The 15,468-nt window shown below is 39.0% G+C and overlaps 1 protein-coding gene across 1 annotated transcript; it reads left to right on the top strand.

Moving 5' to 3' along the window:
- Positions 1 to 9,132: 9,132 nt before the first annotated feature.
- Positions 9,133 to 11,496, top strand: LOC309814396 (akirin-1-like). The gene is made up of 2 exons (XM_082640223.1): positions 9,133 to 9,464; positions 9,573 to 11,496. Exons 1-2 carry the CDS (start codon positions 9,239 to 9,241, stop codon positions 9,929 to 9,931), a joined length of 585 nt encoding a protein of 194 aa, XP_082496349.1. The 5' UTR covers positions 9,133 to 9,238; the 3' UTR covers positions 9,932 to 11,496.
- The last annotated feature ends 3,972 nt before the right edge of the window (positions 11,497 to 15,468 follow it).

Raw genomic sequence — 15,468 nt, 5'->3', positions numbered from 1 at the left:
CCCAGGTATGTGGGGAGTTTCTTGCCTTCTGGGAGGTCTGAGGTCTTCTGCCAGCGTTCAGTAGGTGTTCTGTAGGAGTTGTTCCACTTGTAGCTGTATTTCTGGTGTATCAAATAACTAAAAGATCTTAACTACAACAATGATCTGAAGAATCTTAGCACATCTCCCTACTAATGAAATACCTGTTCCCTTTTCTGTATTTTCTATTTAATGTCCCAAACCAATAAAACAAAAGGAGTTATCTTTATATTGTGATTTTTCTTACCATCAAGTCTCTCTTATCTATTGATTGCTCACAAATAAGCTATGATATTTATAATGGGAAAGCGTCATCCTACTTGATCATTGTTTAAAATGAAAATGGTGTGCATCTTGAATAAAAGGGATATTCTGCATTATAGTCTAAGTCACAAACCCTTAAGGAGAAATAACCATTATAAATCATAGGAAGAGGGACTTCCCTGGTGGTGCAATGGTTAAGAATCCGCCTGCCAATGCAGGGGACACGGGTTTGATTGCTGGTCCAGTACGATCCCATGTGCCATGGAGCAGCTAAACCCTTGCACCACAACTGCTGAGCCTGTGCTCTAGAGCCTGCGAGCCACAACTACTGAAGCCCATGAGCCTAGAGCCCCTACGAGAAGCCACCACAATGAGAAGCCTGCACACTGCAACAAAGAGTAGCCCCCACTCACCACAACTAGAGAAAGCCTGCACAGTAGCAAAGACCCTAAGCGCAGCCAAAAATAAATAAATCACAGGAAGGTGCTCAAATTTATTAGTAATTAGAAAATTTGAAATGTAAATATAATGAGATGTTATTTTAGTCTTAATAGTTGGATAAAAATTACAATACTAGATACTGCCAAATGTTGGCAAGAATGTGGGCATGTTAGAACCTTCATGCATATTTGGTGGTCATGAAGTCTAGTGTAGCCAATCAGCTTAAATACTTTATTCAAAGTAAATAGCATATGTTCACTGTAAACATGCAGTTCAGCTCCTGGATGTATAGTTTTTTGTGTATCCTATAGACAAGGGTCTGTTAGTGAACATGAATAAGGATGTTCAGTGTTCCTTTGTCTTTGATGGCAGAAACTGGGGGCCATCTAGGAGTCCATGTGGAGGATGTGCATGACCAACTGTAAGGTTTGGATAATGCCTATCTTACAAGAGATTTTGTGAGCATTAAATGAGTTAATGCATGAAAAGCACTTAGCTAAATGCCTGGGACATAGTAAATGCTCTCTAATACTAGTTATTACTCATCTTATTTTTATAATACAGATTAGTGATACATGCAAATAAAACACCATTTGACATAAATGCATACCTATAAGAAATACAGGGCTTCCCTGGTGGTGCAGTGGTTGAGAACCTACCTGCTAATGCAGGGGACACGGGTTCGAGCCCTGGCCTGGGAGGTTCCCACATGCTGTGGAGCAACTAGGCCTGTGAGACACAACTACTGAGCCTGCGTGTCTGGAGCCTGTGCTCCGCAACAAGAGAGGCCGGGATAGTGAGAGGCCCGCGCACTGCAATGAAGAGTGGCCCCTGCTGGCCACAGCTGGAGAAAGCCCTCGCACAGAAACGAAGACCCAACACAGCCAAAATAAATAAATAAATTTAAAAAAAAAAACAAAAACCATCAAACCCCTCAGAGTTGTTGCTGTGGAATGAGAATGGGAAATAGGGATTAAAGATAGATAAAGGGGGCTTCCCTGGTGGCACAGTGGTTGAGAATCTGCCTGCTAATACAGGGGACACGGGTTTGAGCCCTGGTCTGGGAAGATCCCACATGCCATGGAGCAACTAGGCCCGTGAGCCACAACTACTGAGCCTGCACGTCTGGAGCCTGTGCTCCGCAACAAGAGATGCTGCGATAGTGAGAGGCCTGCACACTGCAATGAAGAGTGGCCCCCGCTTGCCACAACTAGAGAAAGCCCTCGCACAGAAACGAAGACCCAACACAGCCAAAAGTAAAATAAAATAAATAAATAAATAAAAGAAATGCATTTAAAAAAGGATAAAGGCACAGCTATCACAAGAGGAGGTCATGTGTCAGGAACTGAAGAATACGAATAAACTTTCTGCACCAGAATTCCAAAAAAACAGGTAAAAGATGAAACAAAGGGTTTGCTTCTTGAGAGCATGTATGTTACAGGTGATTTCAGCTGCAAGTGAGATAATGTCCAATTGAAAGTGGCTTAATCATAGGTGTTATTATCGCTCAAAATAGACATTTGGAGGTAGGTAGTCCCAGACTCGGTTCAGTTCTAAATGATACTATTCTTCTGCCTCCAGTCTTTAAAGCCCTGGCTTTCACACTCTGCCTTTGCTGTCCAGATCATAAGAGAAGCCATATCTCAGAGTCCAAATGGTAGGGAAAGGAGAGGACTCACTTAGGACGTCTGTCTTTTAACTAAGAAGAAAACATTTCCAGACTCTCCACCACCAGCAATCATACCATCAGCTCAGATCAAGCCCATTACTCTGGATGGGTTAGATACAGCAGAGCTGTGAGGAAAAACAAATCTAGCATGGGATATTGGCAGCCCCTCTGACAGAATGTTGGCTCTTCTTACAAGGCAGAAGGGGGTGGGAATGGCTCCTGGGTAGGTCACCAAGTGTATCTGCCATATGAGGGTGAGGAAATGGGGTATATAAAGGATGGGTTGACCTCATACTACTTGAGTTAAAAATCACCACTACACCACTTACAGGCCTTCGACCTTATGGAAATGATTCAACATTTCTGTGCCTTGTTTTCCCCAACTGTGAAAAAGGAGTAATAATATCCACCTTATAATTGTGCACTAAATAAATGTCGGTTATTATTACTCTTTATTAGTAATTATTTAAACAAGTGAAGGACTTGTAGTTTTTTGGTTCTCCATTAGAATCCTGAGATTGTCATTTACTTGCAGTGGCTATTCGTATGCACACATGCTCTTACTCCAGGGTGATATCGTCAGATATCCCTTAAGGAGCAATGTCTTTTGTTGTCAGGGGGTAGGGATAGTTCTATGGGAATGTAATTTAGTACCTGGTAGGGGCCAGGGATGCTGCTAAACATCCTACAATGTAAGACAGCCTCCACAATGGAGAATTACTCAGTCCAAAATGTTAATACTGTAAAGACTGAGAAACCCTTTTATGTAACTGAGATTCAAATAGGTAAAAACTGGACATTTTAACCACTTATATCAACCACATTTTTTGTCTACAAAATGGAGATTACGATTCCTTCTTTATAGCACAATTGAGACGATTAAAACTCCAACATGTGTACAGCATGCCAAACAGAGTGAGCTAACAGTTCACTGTGGCTTAGTTTCTTCAACTATAAAATGTGATAATACTACTTCATTGTAAAGTCACTGTGAGGATTAAATAAAATATGCTTGGGGTTCCCAGCACATAGTAGGTAATGTTAAGTGTTAGCTACTTTCTTTCTTCCCTTCTCATTAATCTTCAAAAGACAGAACTTTGATCCTCTTAAGTGATTAGGTAATGAAGGAGCTACTGAGAAAAAAATACAACAATACAACTTAAAGCAAAGCTTGGATCCCTGGAGTTGAGAATTTTTTTCACTATTCAGTTGTCACAAGATATCACTTATGAATTGTATTAGATCAGTCATGCTGTAATAAAAATTTGTGCATCCAGTTACAGAGTTAGAAACATGAATTATAGGAAAACAAAAATAAAATCAGTTCTTAACCCTGTTTTCCTTTTCATTTTTACAAGGTCATTACTTCTTTAATGGTACTTAGGACAATTTGTAACACTGAAGTTCCACATGCTTACTGGTCAATTCACTGTAAACACCATAGTGCATATTTACTGTACAAAACTCCATATTATACATGTAATGAGTTTTGGTAATAAAAGAGGAACAATGTTTCATTTGTCCATGTTACTTCATGCAGTGCACTTTTGAGGTCTGGAATACGGAAAGCACCTTCTTTGAAAAGGAAATATCACAGAGAAGAAAGGCACTATCAGTGTGCCAGTAGAAACTAAATGAGACTCGAGGCTAAAAAAAACTTTGAAGCTTGACCTTGCAGACATCCGCACACCTTGCACTTTCGAACTCAGGCAAGGGATAATGGCCAACATAAACCAGGCTCAAATCCTGTTACTACTTAAAGATTTCAAAATTGCTAGTCAATAAAATGGAAGAGAACCTGTGCATCCACATGTAGGAAAGAAAGATAAAAGTTGGTTGAAAAAATGTGGTGGTTAGCATTGGGAGGAGGGGATGGGGGCAGGGGGGCTCAAGACAAAGCACCAGATACCAGCAGTAAAAGAGAAGAGTGCAGCTCACTGTGGCCCTTCTAATTGCCATGGAATCAAGCCAATGGGGTTAATGAAACTAGCCTGAGCTTTTAGTATTTCATCTTTTGCTCCTTGAACTCTGTTTTGTTTGCTTTTTATCTTATGTAATGATTATGAAGGCAGAAATCCAGTAGAATGAGAGACATGTAAAACACATGAAGTACCTGCTGTTATTAGTTGACAAAATAGATATTTATGGATTTCTTCTTTCCTTCCTTTTCTGTTTAGGGTTAGAGAATTTACAGGTAACATCTCCATCACCTCCCTTAAGTACTTAGATACATTTTTCCCTTAAGGGATTCTATTTTATATTGAGCTAAAACACATTTCTTGTTTTTTTGTTTCTGTTTTACCCACTGGTCCTATTTTTAACACTTGAGTTCACATGCCAGATCTTGAGTAATTTGAAGAAAAAAGCCATATTCCTGGTACATTATCCTATCTCTTGGCTATACATTCCTGTTCCTTGTGATACGTCAAGTTTCCTCACTGTTCTGTTTTTTCACATTTTTCCAGGTGGTTCAGATTTTCTTAAGAGAGTCATACTCTGAAGCAAAAGAAGGATTTTAAGGGTGGCCTAGAGCAGTGCTTCTTAACTTTAACTGTGCATTCCAATCACTGGGAGGTCTTTTTTTTTAATTGAAGTGTAGTTGATTTACAATGTTGTGTTAATTTCTGCTGTACAGCAAAGTGACTCAGTTATATATACATTCATTTTTTAATATTCTTTTTCATTATATTTTATCATAGGATATTGAATATAGTTCCCTGTGCTATACAGTAGGACCTTGTTGTTTATCCATTCTATATACAAGCGCTTACATCTGCTAACCCCAACCTCCCAGCCCCCTCTCCCTTAGTAAACACAAGTCTTTTCTATATGGCTGTGAGTCTGTTTCTGTTTTGTAAATAAGTTGATTTGTGTCATATTTTAGATTCCACATATTAATGATATCATAAGATATTTCTCTTTGTCTGACTTACTTCACTTAGTATGATAATCTCTAGTTGCATCCATCCATGTTGCTGCAAATGGCATTATTTCATTCTTCTTTGTGGCTGAGTAGTATTCCATTGTATATATGTACCACATCTCCTCTATCCATTCCTCTGTTGGACATTTAGGTTGTTTTCATGTCTTGGCTATTGTGAATAGTGCTGCTATGAACATAGAGGAGCATGTATCTTTTTGAATCATAGTGTTGTCTGGATATATGCCCAGGAGTGGGATTCTTGGATCATATGGTAATTCTATTTTAGTTTTCTGAGGAACCTCCATACTGTTTTCCATAGTGGCTCCACCAATTTACATTCCCACCAACAGTGTAGGAAGGTTTCCCTTTCTCCACACCCTCTCTAGCATTTGTTATTTGTAGATTTTTTAATTATGGCCATTCTGATTGGTGTGAGGTGTTACCTCATCATAGTTCTGATTTGCATTTCTCTAATAATTAGTGATGTTGAGCATTTTTTCACATGTTTATTGGCCATCTGTATTTCTTCTTTGGAGAAATGTCTGTTTAGGTCTTCTGCCTCTTTTTCGATTGGGCTGTTTGTTTTTTTGTTGAGTTTTATGAGCCGTTTGTATGTTTCAGAAATTAAGCCCTTGATGCTTGCCTCATTTGCAAATATTATCTCCCACTCTGTAGGTTGTCTTTTCGTTTTGTTCATGGTTTCCTTTGCTGTGCAAAAGCTTGTAATTTTGTTTAGGATCCATCTGTTTATTTTTGTTTTTATTTCTATTGCCTTGGGAGAATGACCTAAAAAAACATTGGTACAATTTATGTCAGAGAACGTTTTGCCTATGTTCTCTTCTAGGAGTTTTATGGTATCATGTCTTATGTTTAAGTCTTTAAGCCATTTTGAGTTTATTTTTGTGTATGGTGTAAGGGTGTATTCAACCTCATTGATTTATATGTGGCTTTCCTACTTTCCCAATACCACTTGCTGAGGAGAATTTTTCCCATTGTGTATTCTTGCCAAGTGGGATTCATCTCAAGTTCACAAGAATGGTTCAACATATGAACATCAATCAATGTGATACACTACATCAACAAAAGAAAAGGCAACAACCACATGATCATCTCAATAGATGCAGAAAAAGCATTTGACAGAGTTCAACATCCATTCATGATGAAAAATCTCTTACCAAAGTGGGTATATAGGGAACATATCTCAACATAATAAAAGCTATGTAAGACAAATCCACTGCCAATATAACACTCAATGGTGAAAAACTTAAAGCCTCCCCACTGAAATATGGAACAAAACAAGGATGTCCACTCTCACCTGTTCTATTCAACATAGTATTGCAAGTCCTAGCTGTAGCAATCAGACAAAAAAGAAAAAAAAGAGAATGTGTCCAAATTGGAAGGGAAGACATAAAATTGTCATTACATGCAGATAACATGATACTATATATAGAAAACCCTAAAGACTCTGCACAAAAACTATTAGAACTGATAAATTCAGCAAGGTAGCAGGATATAATATTAACATACAGAAGTTGGTTGCATTTCTTTAGACTAACAATGAAATATCAGAAAGGGAATGTCAACAAACAATACCATTTAAAATTACACTCCAAAAAATAAAATCCTTGGAATATATATGAAGTGTTTTATTCCTCACCAAGGAGGTGAAAAACATGTGCTGAGAACTATAAAACATTAATAATAGAAACTGAAGATGATTCAAAGAAATGAAGAGGTCCCATGCTCTTGGATTGGAAGAATTAATGTTGTTAAAATGTCCATACTACCCAAAGCAATCTACAAATTTAATGTGATCCCTATCAAATTACCCATGACATTTTTCACAGAACTAGAACAAAATTCCTAAAATTTATATGGAACCATAAAACACCCGGAATTGCCAAAGCAATCCTGAAGAAAAAGAACAAAGCAGGAGGCATAATTATCCCAGACTTCAGACAAACACTACAAAGCTACAGTAATTGAAACAACATGGGAACTTCCCTGGTGGTGCAGTGGTTAAGAATCCACCTGCCAATGCAGGGGACACGGGTTCAATCCCTGGCCTGTGAAGATCCCACATGCCGTGGAGCAATGAAGCCCATGTGCCACAACTACTGAGCCTGCACTCTAGAGCCCATGAGCCACAACTATTGAAGCCTGTGTACCTAGACCCCATGCTCCGAAACAAGAGAAGCTACCACAATGAGAAGCCCATGCACTGAAACAGAGTAGCCCACACTCGCCACAGCTAGAGAAAGCCCATGTGCAGCAACAAAGACCCAATGTAGACAAAAATAAATAAATTTATTTTTTTAAAAACAGCATGGTATTGGCACAGAAACAGACATATGGATCAATGGAACAGACTAGAGAGCCCAGAAATAAGCCCACACACCTAAGGTCAGTAAATCTTTGACAAAGGAGGCAAGGATATACAATGGGAAGTCTTATTAAGGTGCAGATTCTGCTTTGCTAGGTATGTGAGACCCTAAAGTTGTTTCTAGCAAGCTCCTCTGAGATGCTAAAGCTGTTGGTTAGCCAACAACTAATTGAGTAGTGATGGTCTAAGAATGCAGAGTAGAATATATTATGAATTTCCTCATTCTAAGTACTATTCATCTGTGAATGCAGTGTAAGACACACATTTTTGTGCACATGTGAAAGAGCCCCATCACCTTTCCTAGACTCTGGAACAGTAGCAGCATTAAAAAATATATATTTATTTGTTTTAGCAGTATTGTATCAATATATTCTCAAGAACATGAACCTTACTACTCAGATAAATATCTCACTACCCTTCATTACTCAGGGCAACAACTGAACCATTTTAGTAGGTAGCTAGTGGCTACCTACATAACTTCTTCCTTTGCAATTGGTGCCAATTAGTCTTTACATTTTAATGTAAAATTCACTCTCTTCCTGCACTAACCTGTGTTCAAAATAGAAACTTTGGAAGTTACTTGATATTCCCCTCCACTTCATATTCTTAGTCAATGAATTTATTACCAAGACCTGTTGATGATACTTCCTAAATAGCTTGTAGTATTACACATGCTACAGAGCTCAGCTTAAAGATTGCTTTCTCTAAGAAGCCCCCCCCATTTTCTCTACCATCCACATCCACGACCACATCTACACCCAACCAGTTGACCCCTTATGCTCGATTATGTCTGAGCTACTCATGCTTCTCCTCTCTTAATCTTAGCATATTTATTATTATAGAGGCTTTATATGGTTTTTTTGCAGTATCACCCCCAGTCCCAGCAGAGGGTCTAGAACAGAGAAAAGGTCTAACAAGAGCCTTTGGGGACAGCGGGGGGATGGGCAAGATAGGGGTATGGGATTAAGAGATACAAACTATTATGTATAAAATAAGCAACAAGGATATATTGTATAGCACAGGGAACTACAGCCATTATCTTGTAATAACCTTTAATTGAGTATAATCTGTAAAAAATACTGAATCACTATTTGTACACTTGAAACTAATATTGTAAATCAACTATACTTCAATTAAAAATACCTGTGGAATGTTTAGTAAATATTGAAAAGACCTGTGCTTGATTTAGCACTATCTAGGTGAATTGCACTGACATTCACTTAGAATGAAGTCTAACTTTAGTTGCTTACCAAAATAACTTTATTTTGCAATTTGAAGTGCTTTTCTGTAAGTGGGGATCATTAAAAGTGAATTTTTCTATTAATATTTGAAATCCTTTTAAATGGTGCTTTAACCTGAATAGTGTTAGTACATAGCATTCATAAACAAAATCTCTCACTTGCTCTTAACTTAAAAAATAAAACAGGCCGGTGCTGGAGCCGCCATTGGAGCCGGCTTGGCTTGCGGGCTCCGCTGAGGAGCGGGAGGTTGGGCCGCAGTTAAAGTCGCGTCGGCTCCTGGTCCCTGGCCCTTCAGCGGCATGGCGTGCGGGGCGACGTTGAAGCGGCCCATGGAGTTCGAGGCGGCGCTGCTGAGCCCTGGCTCCCCGAAGCGGCGGCGCTGCGCCCCTCTGCCCGGCCCCACTCCGGGCCTCAGGCCCCCGGACGCCGAGCCGCCGCCGCTGCTTCAGATGCAGACCCCACCGCCGACTCTGCAGCAGCCCGCCCCGCCCGGCAGCGAGCGGCGCCTTCCAACCCCGGTTATCAGTGTCGTTAGCCATTATTTCCTCCTCCTTCTGTGTATCCACGATGCATATTTGAGGCCCTCATCGTCTCACACCGAGCTCCCAGCAGTTGCCAGCCAGGCTCTCCTAGAGCAAATTTTTCAGAACATAAAACAAGAATATAGTCGTTATCAGAGGTGGAGACATTTAGAAGTTGTTCTTAATCAGAGTGAAGCTTGTACTTCGGAAAGTCAGCCTCACTCCTCAGCACTCACAGCACCTAGTTCGCCAGGTTCCTCCTGGATGAAGAAGGACCAGCCCACCTTTACCCTCCGACAAGTTGGAATAATATGTGAGCGTCTCTTAAAAGACTATGAAGATAAAATTCGGGAGGAATATGAGCAAATCCTCAATACCAAACTAGCAGAACAATATGAATCTTTTGTGAAATTCACACATGATCAGATTATGCGACGATATGGGACAAGGCCAACAAGCTATGTGTCCTGAAGCTTTCTTGCATATCTGGGTACCAGGTTTGACCTCAAGAGATGGCTGCTGTACACTTTTTGCAACTGGTTTGATATCACATTTCAGCTCCAACTTTGCATCCTGAGAACACTTAAATGTTTCTGCAGGTCCATTTTATACAACTTGAAATACCTTAAAACTTTCCGGTTGCCACAAGCATATCTTTCTTTTCTGCTCATCCAATAAACAGCTGTGCCCTACTGTGATAGATTTTCCAAACAAAAATACCTGGAGCAGCAGTTTAGCAAAATATGCCCTCAGTGGCACTCAACAAATGGAGTTTCCCCAAGCACAGTTCTGTAAGAAGTGTGTGTGAGAGTGTGTGTATGTGTGTGTATGTGTATTTTAAGTTATTATTTGTATTGTGCAAATTTTTTTGATCTTGGGGATTCTGGCTGTGAATTTGATGCACGACAATTATGGTTAAAAACATTTCCTTGGTCTACAGAAGATCATTAATGTTTTGTGACCATATAAGTTGTAACAGTGGATTGTTTTCTGTGTAGGTGTTATTGTTAAATACAGGGACTGTTTCCAGGCACAGAATATGAATCATAAGTTAGGATGGACATTAGGTGTGATTATGACGACATAGCAAAGGTCTGTGGTCCTAGGTCTACAGATGCGTGGTGAGGAATTAGAACAAACCCGAGACAGGCCATTTGACACATGACTCTGCCTAGCTGTGTTAGAACATTACTTTGACTCCAAGCCTTAAAATACCCACGTGGAGTCTGTGCTCACCTCATTCACACAAGGAGCTCCCTGGACACTGAACCTCTAAGAAGGAAAAGAGTCTCCTCTGGAGGAGGAGCATCAGGCTTTGCTTGGGAGCATGACAAAGGCGAGCCTGGGGCTGGGCCATGCCCCGGAGGCACTGCTACTTGGGAGGCACCACTTCACCTTTGTATCAGTTATTAGAAATAGAATTTGGATCCTTTGGTCAGGTTCCCCCAAATTCTTTTAAGAGATGTCCATGTTCAATTGCTTGAGCTTTGTTTTGGCAACCCCCTGCCCGAAGTTGCTTACAGACTGTTCTTCACCTTATTTCCAAGGCTGAGGAACAGAAAGTAGCCTCTGTTTTGAGGAGGTGGAAGTTAAGTATACATTTATTTTTTACTGTGACTTGTTCAGGACCACGTTTTACAAAATGCCTTGTTTCCTTTATTATTGTTTCTGGAAAGGAAAGTTCTATTAAAATTGTTTTAGTTTGAATATAGAATAGTTTTTTTAATTAAGGCTTATTTTGAAAAAAAACTGTGTTTAATTCAAATGTATGCCAGTACCTTCCAAGGTAAGGTAATATTCAGAGACAGTTGTCCTGATCAGATGGCTTAGAGAAGCTTCTGGAATATTCACATTCGAAGATTCCTTATTAATGAATGTCTTTGACTTAAATCTAACCAAAAACTGCAACATTATTCTTTGTACATTTTCATTATATAGTGTTAACAAGCTTAGTTGCAAACAAATAAAATACTTAAGCTATTAAAAAAAATAAAAAAAAATAAAACAATAATCACATCTCAGCACATTCTATATTTTAAAAGATTGTACTGAAGCAGTTTTTACTGATGCATGAAGGATGGATGACCTGCATGCTTTTCTGGAACCCATTTATATTTGCTCTCACACACACAAAAGTATGTTGTGCTGAATGCTGGCACCAGCTGTCCATGATGATTATGATCTAGGAGTAAAGTGGTCAACTATGCCAGTTTTGCCCAGGATTTCAGAGTTTCTTAGGATATGGGACTTTCAGTGTCAGAACCAGGACAGTCTTTGGTTAACAGGGAGGGTTGGTCACAATAGCCAGTGTTGGCTGGCTCTGGGACCTAACATTTTCTCATAATACCAACCTAGTTCCAATGTCCATAACAGCCAGGCCTGTTAAAGGAAGTCACAATAGCTAGGGTAGCTGCCTTCTAGATACAAAAGGGAAATTTGACTTGGAAAGCTTTCCTGGCCGATCTGCCCTTTCACAAGATTAATTCCTTGTCACCTTGTATTGAGATCATTGCCATCAAAAGGCCAGCCATGGCAGAAAGATACACCCCCCTTTTTTTAAGCTGAAGACTTATTTTCTACTATTTATAAAGAATCAGATTCTATCCTTTTCTGTAATATCAGCCATGGCAGCCATCTGATGGTAATAATTTAACCATCTGCAACTGCAGTCATTTAGTAAACTGTTTGCAAAAAATAATCCATAAAATGAAATGCAAATTGGATGAATTCAGAGGCATATATTTCTCTAATTAATATTGCATCCTTAGGGAATTATAGGGTCCTTGTGGCAACATTCATTTTACTGAAATCTTCTCTGGAAATGCCATTTAAACAGTGGAACATTAAAATTTTAGAAGAAAATAATGTGATTTCTTCAGAAATGTCTCCAACTTAATTAAGTCAGTATTTTCAAAACAGGGCTCTTTTAAGAGTGGAAGTTTAGGTACAGAGTCTGTTCTCAAAAGAGAAAAAAGAAAAATGGAATGGCTTCCTAATGTCTAGTGGATGAAATTCAAAGTGCTTAATCTAGTTTTCAAAGGCTTCTTTCAAAAGAGGCCTGAAAATAACTATCCCAAAGTCTTTTCACCATCTTCCTGGAAACTTTCTCCATTTCTTCCTGGTAGGTCAACGACTCTTCAGACACTACTGGGACTGTGTCTTGTACATAGTAGGCAATCAGTAAATATAAATTAGATGGATGAATAACTGATGGACAATAAATGGAGTCAAGCTTTTACTCATGAATTGCTCCTTACACAGAATATGTTCCTTTTTCCTGTTTACATATGCTCATTTTTTTGACTAGAACTTCTCTAATGTCTTAATTCATGTTATAATTTAACAAATTATTGCTCCAACTGTTTGATGTATGGTTTAAGCTATTTTAATTTTTTTCATCATACCTCTAGCAGCCATCTAGACCTTAAGATCCTTGAGGGAAAGGTTCACAGTGAATGCTGCTGAATGTATAGGATCTTTATCCCAGAATTGGTCATGTTATCATTGCCAAGATGACAGACTATCTCTGATTCTCCCCCTCTCATATTCTACTCTGTTGCTCCTTCTCTTTTTTTCTAGCTTAAACATACCCCATACTAGGTCTCCCCTTGCCAAAGGACTGCATGCTGAAAATCCATCTCTCTCTACTCTTTATTTTTCCTGTTCTACTTCTTAACCCAAATTCCTGTTTAAATATCCAATTGTTACCAAAAAAGTAGAAGTAAATAATTTGACTAAATCATCAAAGGTGATTACACCAAGGTTAATAACAAAAATGGAAGTATTTTAGTTTTTAAAAAGCCATTGTTAAACCAAATACATGTCTATATAATAAATGTTCAAGTATTGGGAATTGATAATTTTCAAACAGTTTGAGGTAGAAGAATGAATGTATGTATGCGTGCTTTCTTTAGGGAGACAGATATTTCTCTTTTGCCATTAGCAATGCCTGAAACATGAATAAGAATAAGGATTAAGTGGTGGTGAGGGAGCATGGGCCAATAGTGGTTGGTAATAAAGAAGAATTGAACCTTCAATTAACTGAATTGTTAGTGGTAAGGAGTAAGGTTTGTTATATCTTGCTGTTATTAAAATTGAGAAATTTAAGGGAACAAAATAGTCACGGGAAGATCCTTTTTTAATTCTTGGGAGTGCTCTACTGAGGTCAGAATAAAATCACTTAATTGCCTACATTTTTTATTTCCCAAGTTCTGACAATTGGAATAGATGTCCTAAATGATGACCCTAAATACCAACATGGGCTATAATGATGAGACAATGAGATAATGTGAGTGAAAAGCATTTTGTGAGCCACAGTGCACTGTGCAAATATAAAAAAGACCTTTTAATACATACCTATCTAAAAATTAGTATTTCTTTGTAAAATTGTTATTTGCTCTTTATGGAATTACTTAATGTGAGTAGATAACCATGTTTTAAGAATGCTATAGTAAAAGTTCCTTAAAGCATCAGAGGTCTGCCTAAATCACTTCCATTATTCCTTGTACCTCTGACATTTCATAATATATTGTAACACGAGTGAGGGAAATACTATTTCAACAATTAGTATGTATTCAATATGAAATACATGTAATTTCTTTCTATTAACATCCCACCTGCCTTCTATTAAGCAATTTAGTCTGCAAGCTATCCAGGTAATGTGGTCTAATCCAGGGAATCTTCATGAACTTGGGATGTATAAATCAGTTTTAGTTCGATCCTTCTCCATACCTGATCTTCCCTTCTCGCTGGACACTGTTCTCTCCTGGCCACCAAGTGGACACTATTGCCAGTCATCCCAGTAGAACTAGAGCTGGAGGGTTAGCTTCCATCATTGGTACTCTGGAGGGAATTGTTCACTGAGGGCTGGTATCACGCACTGTGATAGCCCACAGCTGATGTACTCAAGGCACAGAAGATCCTTGGTACTGGTGGAAATGAATGGTCAATGATAGGTTCTTCAAGAAAAGATTCATTTCCTGTGCAATTTTCTCCACTTTGGAGGTCCTCTGAAAGGTTGACATGGAAATTCATTATGCCTCAAGACAGGCAGCCCACGATAGCATTCCTCTGAAACAGCTCCCCTTTTCTGGTACCCAGAGAAATATTCAAAAAGTTACTCCAACTGGTATGGCACAACTATTGACAATCAGAACAGATGATGGCCAGAACAGTGGGAAGGAGTCTGTACTAGTTTTAGTCTTTACTTCATGGCCCATGGGGAGTCCTCTCAGAATGGTGCTGAGAGGTGGGAGGCACTCAGGACCTAGGACAGCTGCTGGTTTTTCTATGAGTCAGAAGGCTTTCCATTTTAACAACAAGTGGAGCCATGTTGGGACACTTTGCCAAGGAGCTTTCTATTGTGCATTGGAGTGGGAGATCACAAGAAAACATCAAATGAATCTGATTTCCTTGGTAGGTCTGGCTAAGAAATTGGGATGGGGGTGTGTGTCCACCTTAAGAAGACAGCATATGAATACTCTGTGACTTTTTTTTCAGTTTTTTTTTTTGTATTTCTTCTATTGCATGAAAAATATAGTACATATATAGTCTATTCTTTGGCCAGGTGTTTGTCTTAATTATCATTTGTTAGACATGATATGACCAGGTTTTTTTGTTCTTCCTTTATCCAACTCTAAATCAACCAAAACCTTAAGCCACCCCCCACCGCCCCTTACTCTTCTGTGAGATATAGCATGCTCCAGTCTGTCAGGAGCTGACTCTTGAATCTCCTGAGTGTCCATACAGTTGACCTTTGAACAACACCTGAGGCACCATCGCCCCTGCAGTTAAAAGTTCACATCCTGCTCCAGATTATATCCCTAAATCTCAGGATCATAATGCATGCCAATTGCCTCACTGTAAATCAAATCTACAAAAACCAGTTTTATTTAACGAGGGTTTTTTTAACTTGGAAAATGCCTTCCTGAGAGTATTTAGACTGCACAAAATGGGACAATGGGTGATGGTTGGTCTTAAAGGTTTTTGAACTTTTTCTGCTGTGATTT

This window comes from Mesoplodon mirus (genome assembly GCF_964341445.2).
Source record: "Mesoplodon mirus genome assembly, chromosome: 2".
NCBI classification, from domain to species: domain Eukaryota; kingdom Metazoa; phylum Chordata; class Mammalia; order Artiodactyla; family Ziphiidae; genus Mesoplodon; species Mesoplodon mirus.
The sequence above is the reverse complement of the archived record's forward strand: the minus strand, read 5'-3'. Positions and strand labels throughout refer to the sequence as shown.

Excerpts from the sequence above, each read along its gene's own strand:
- LOC309814396 (XM_082640223.1), top strand. The coding sequence starts at position 9,239 with ATGGCGTGCGGGGCGACGTTGAAGCGGCCCATGGAGTTCGAGGCGGCG. Across the intron at positions 9,465-9,572 it reads CCTTCCAACCCCGGTTATCA|AGCAAATTTTTCAGAACATA; the intron begins GTGTCGTTAGCC and ends AGGCTCTCCTAG.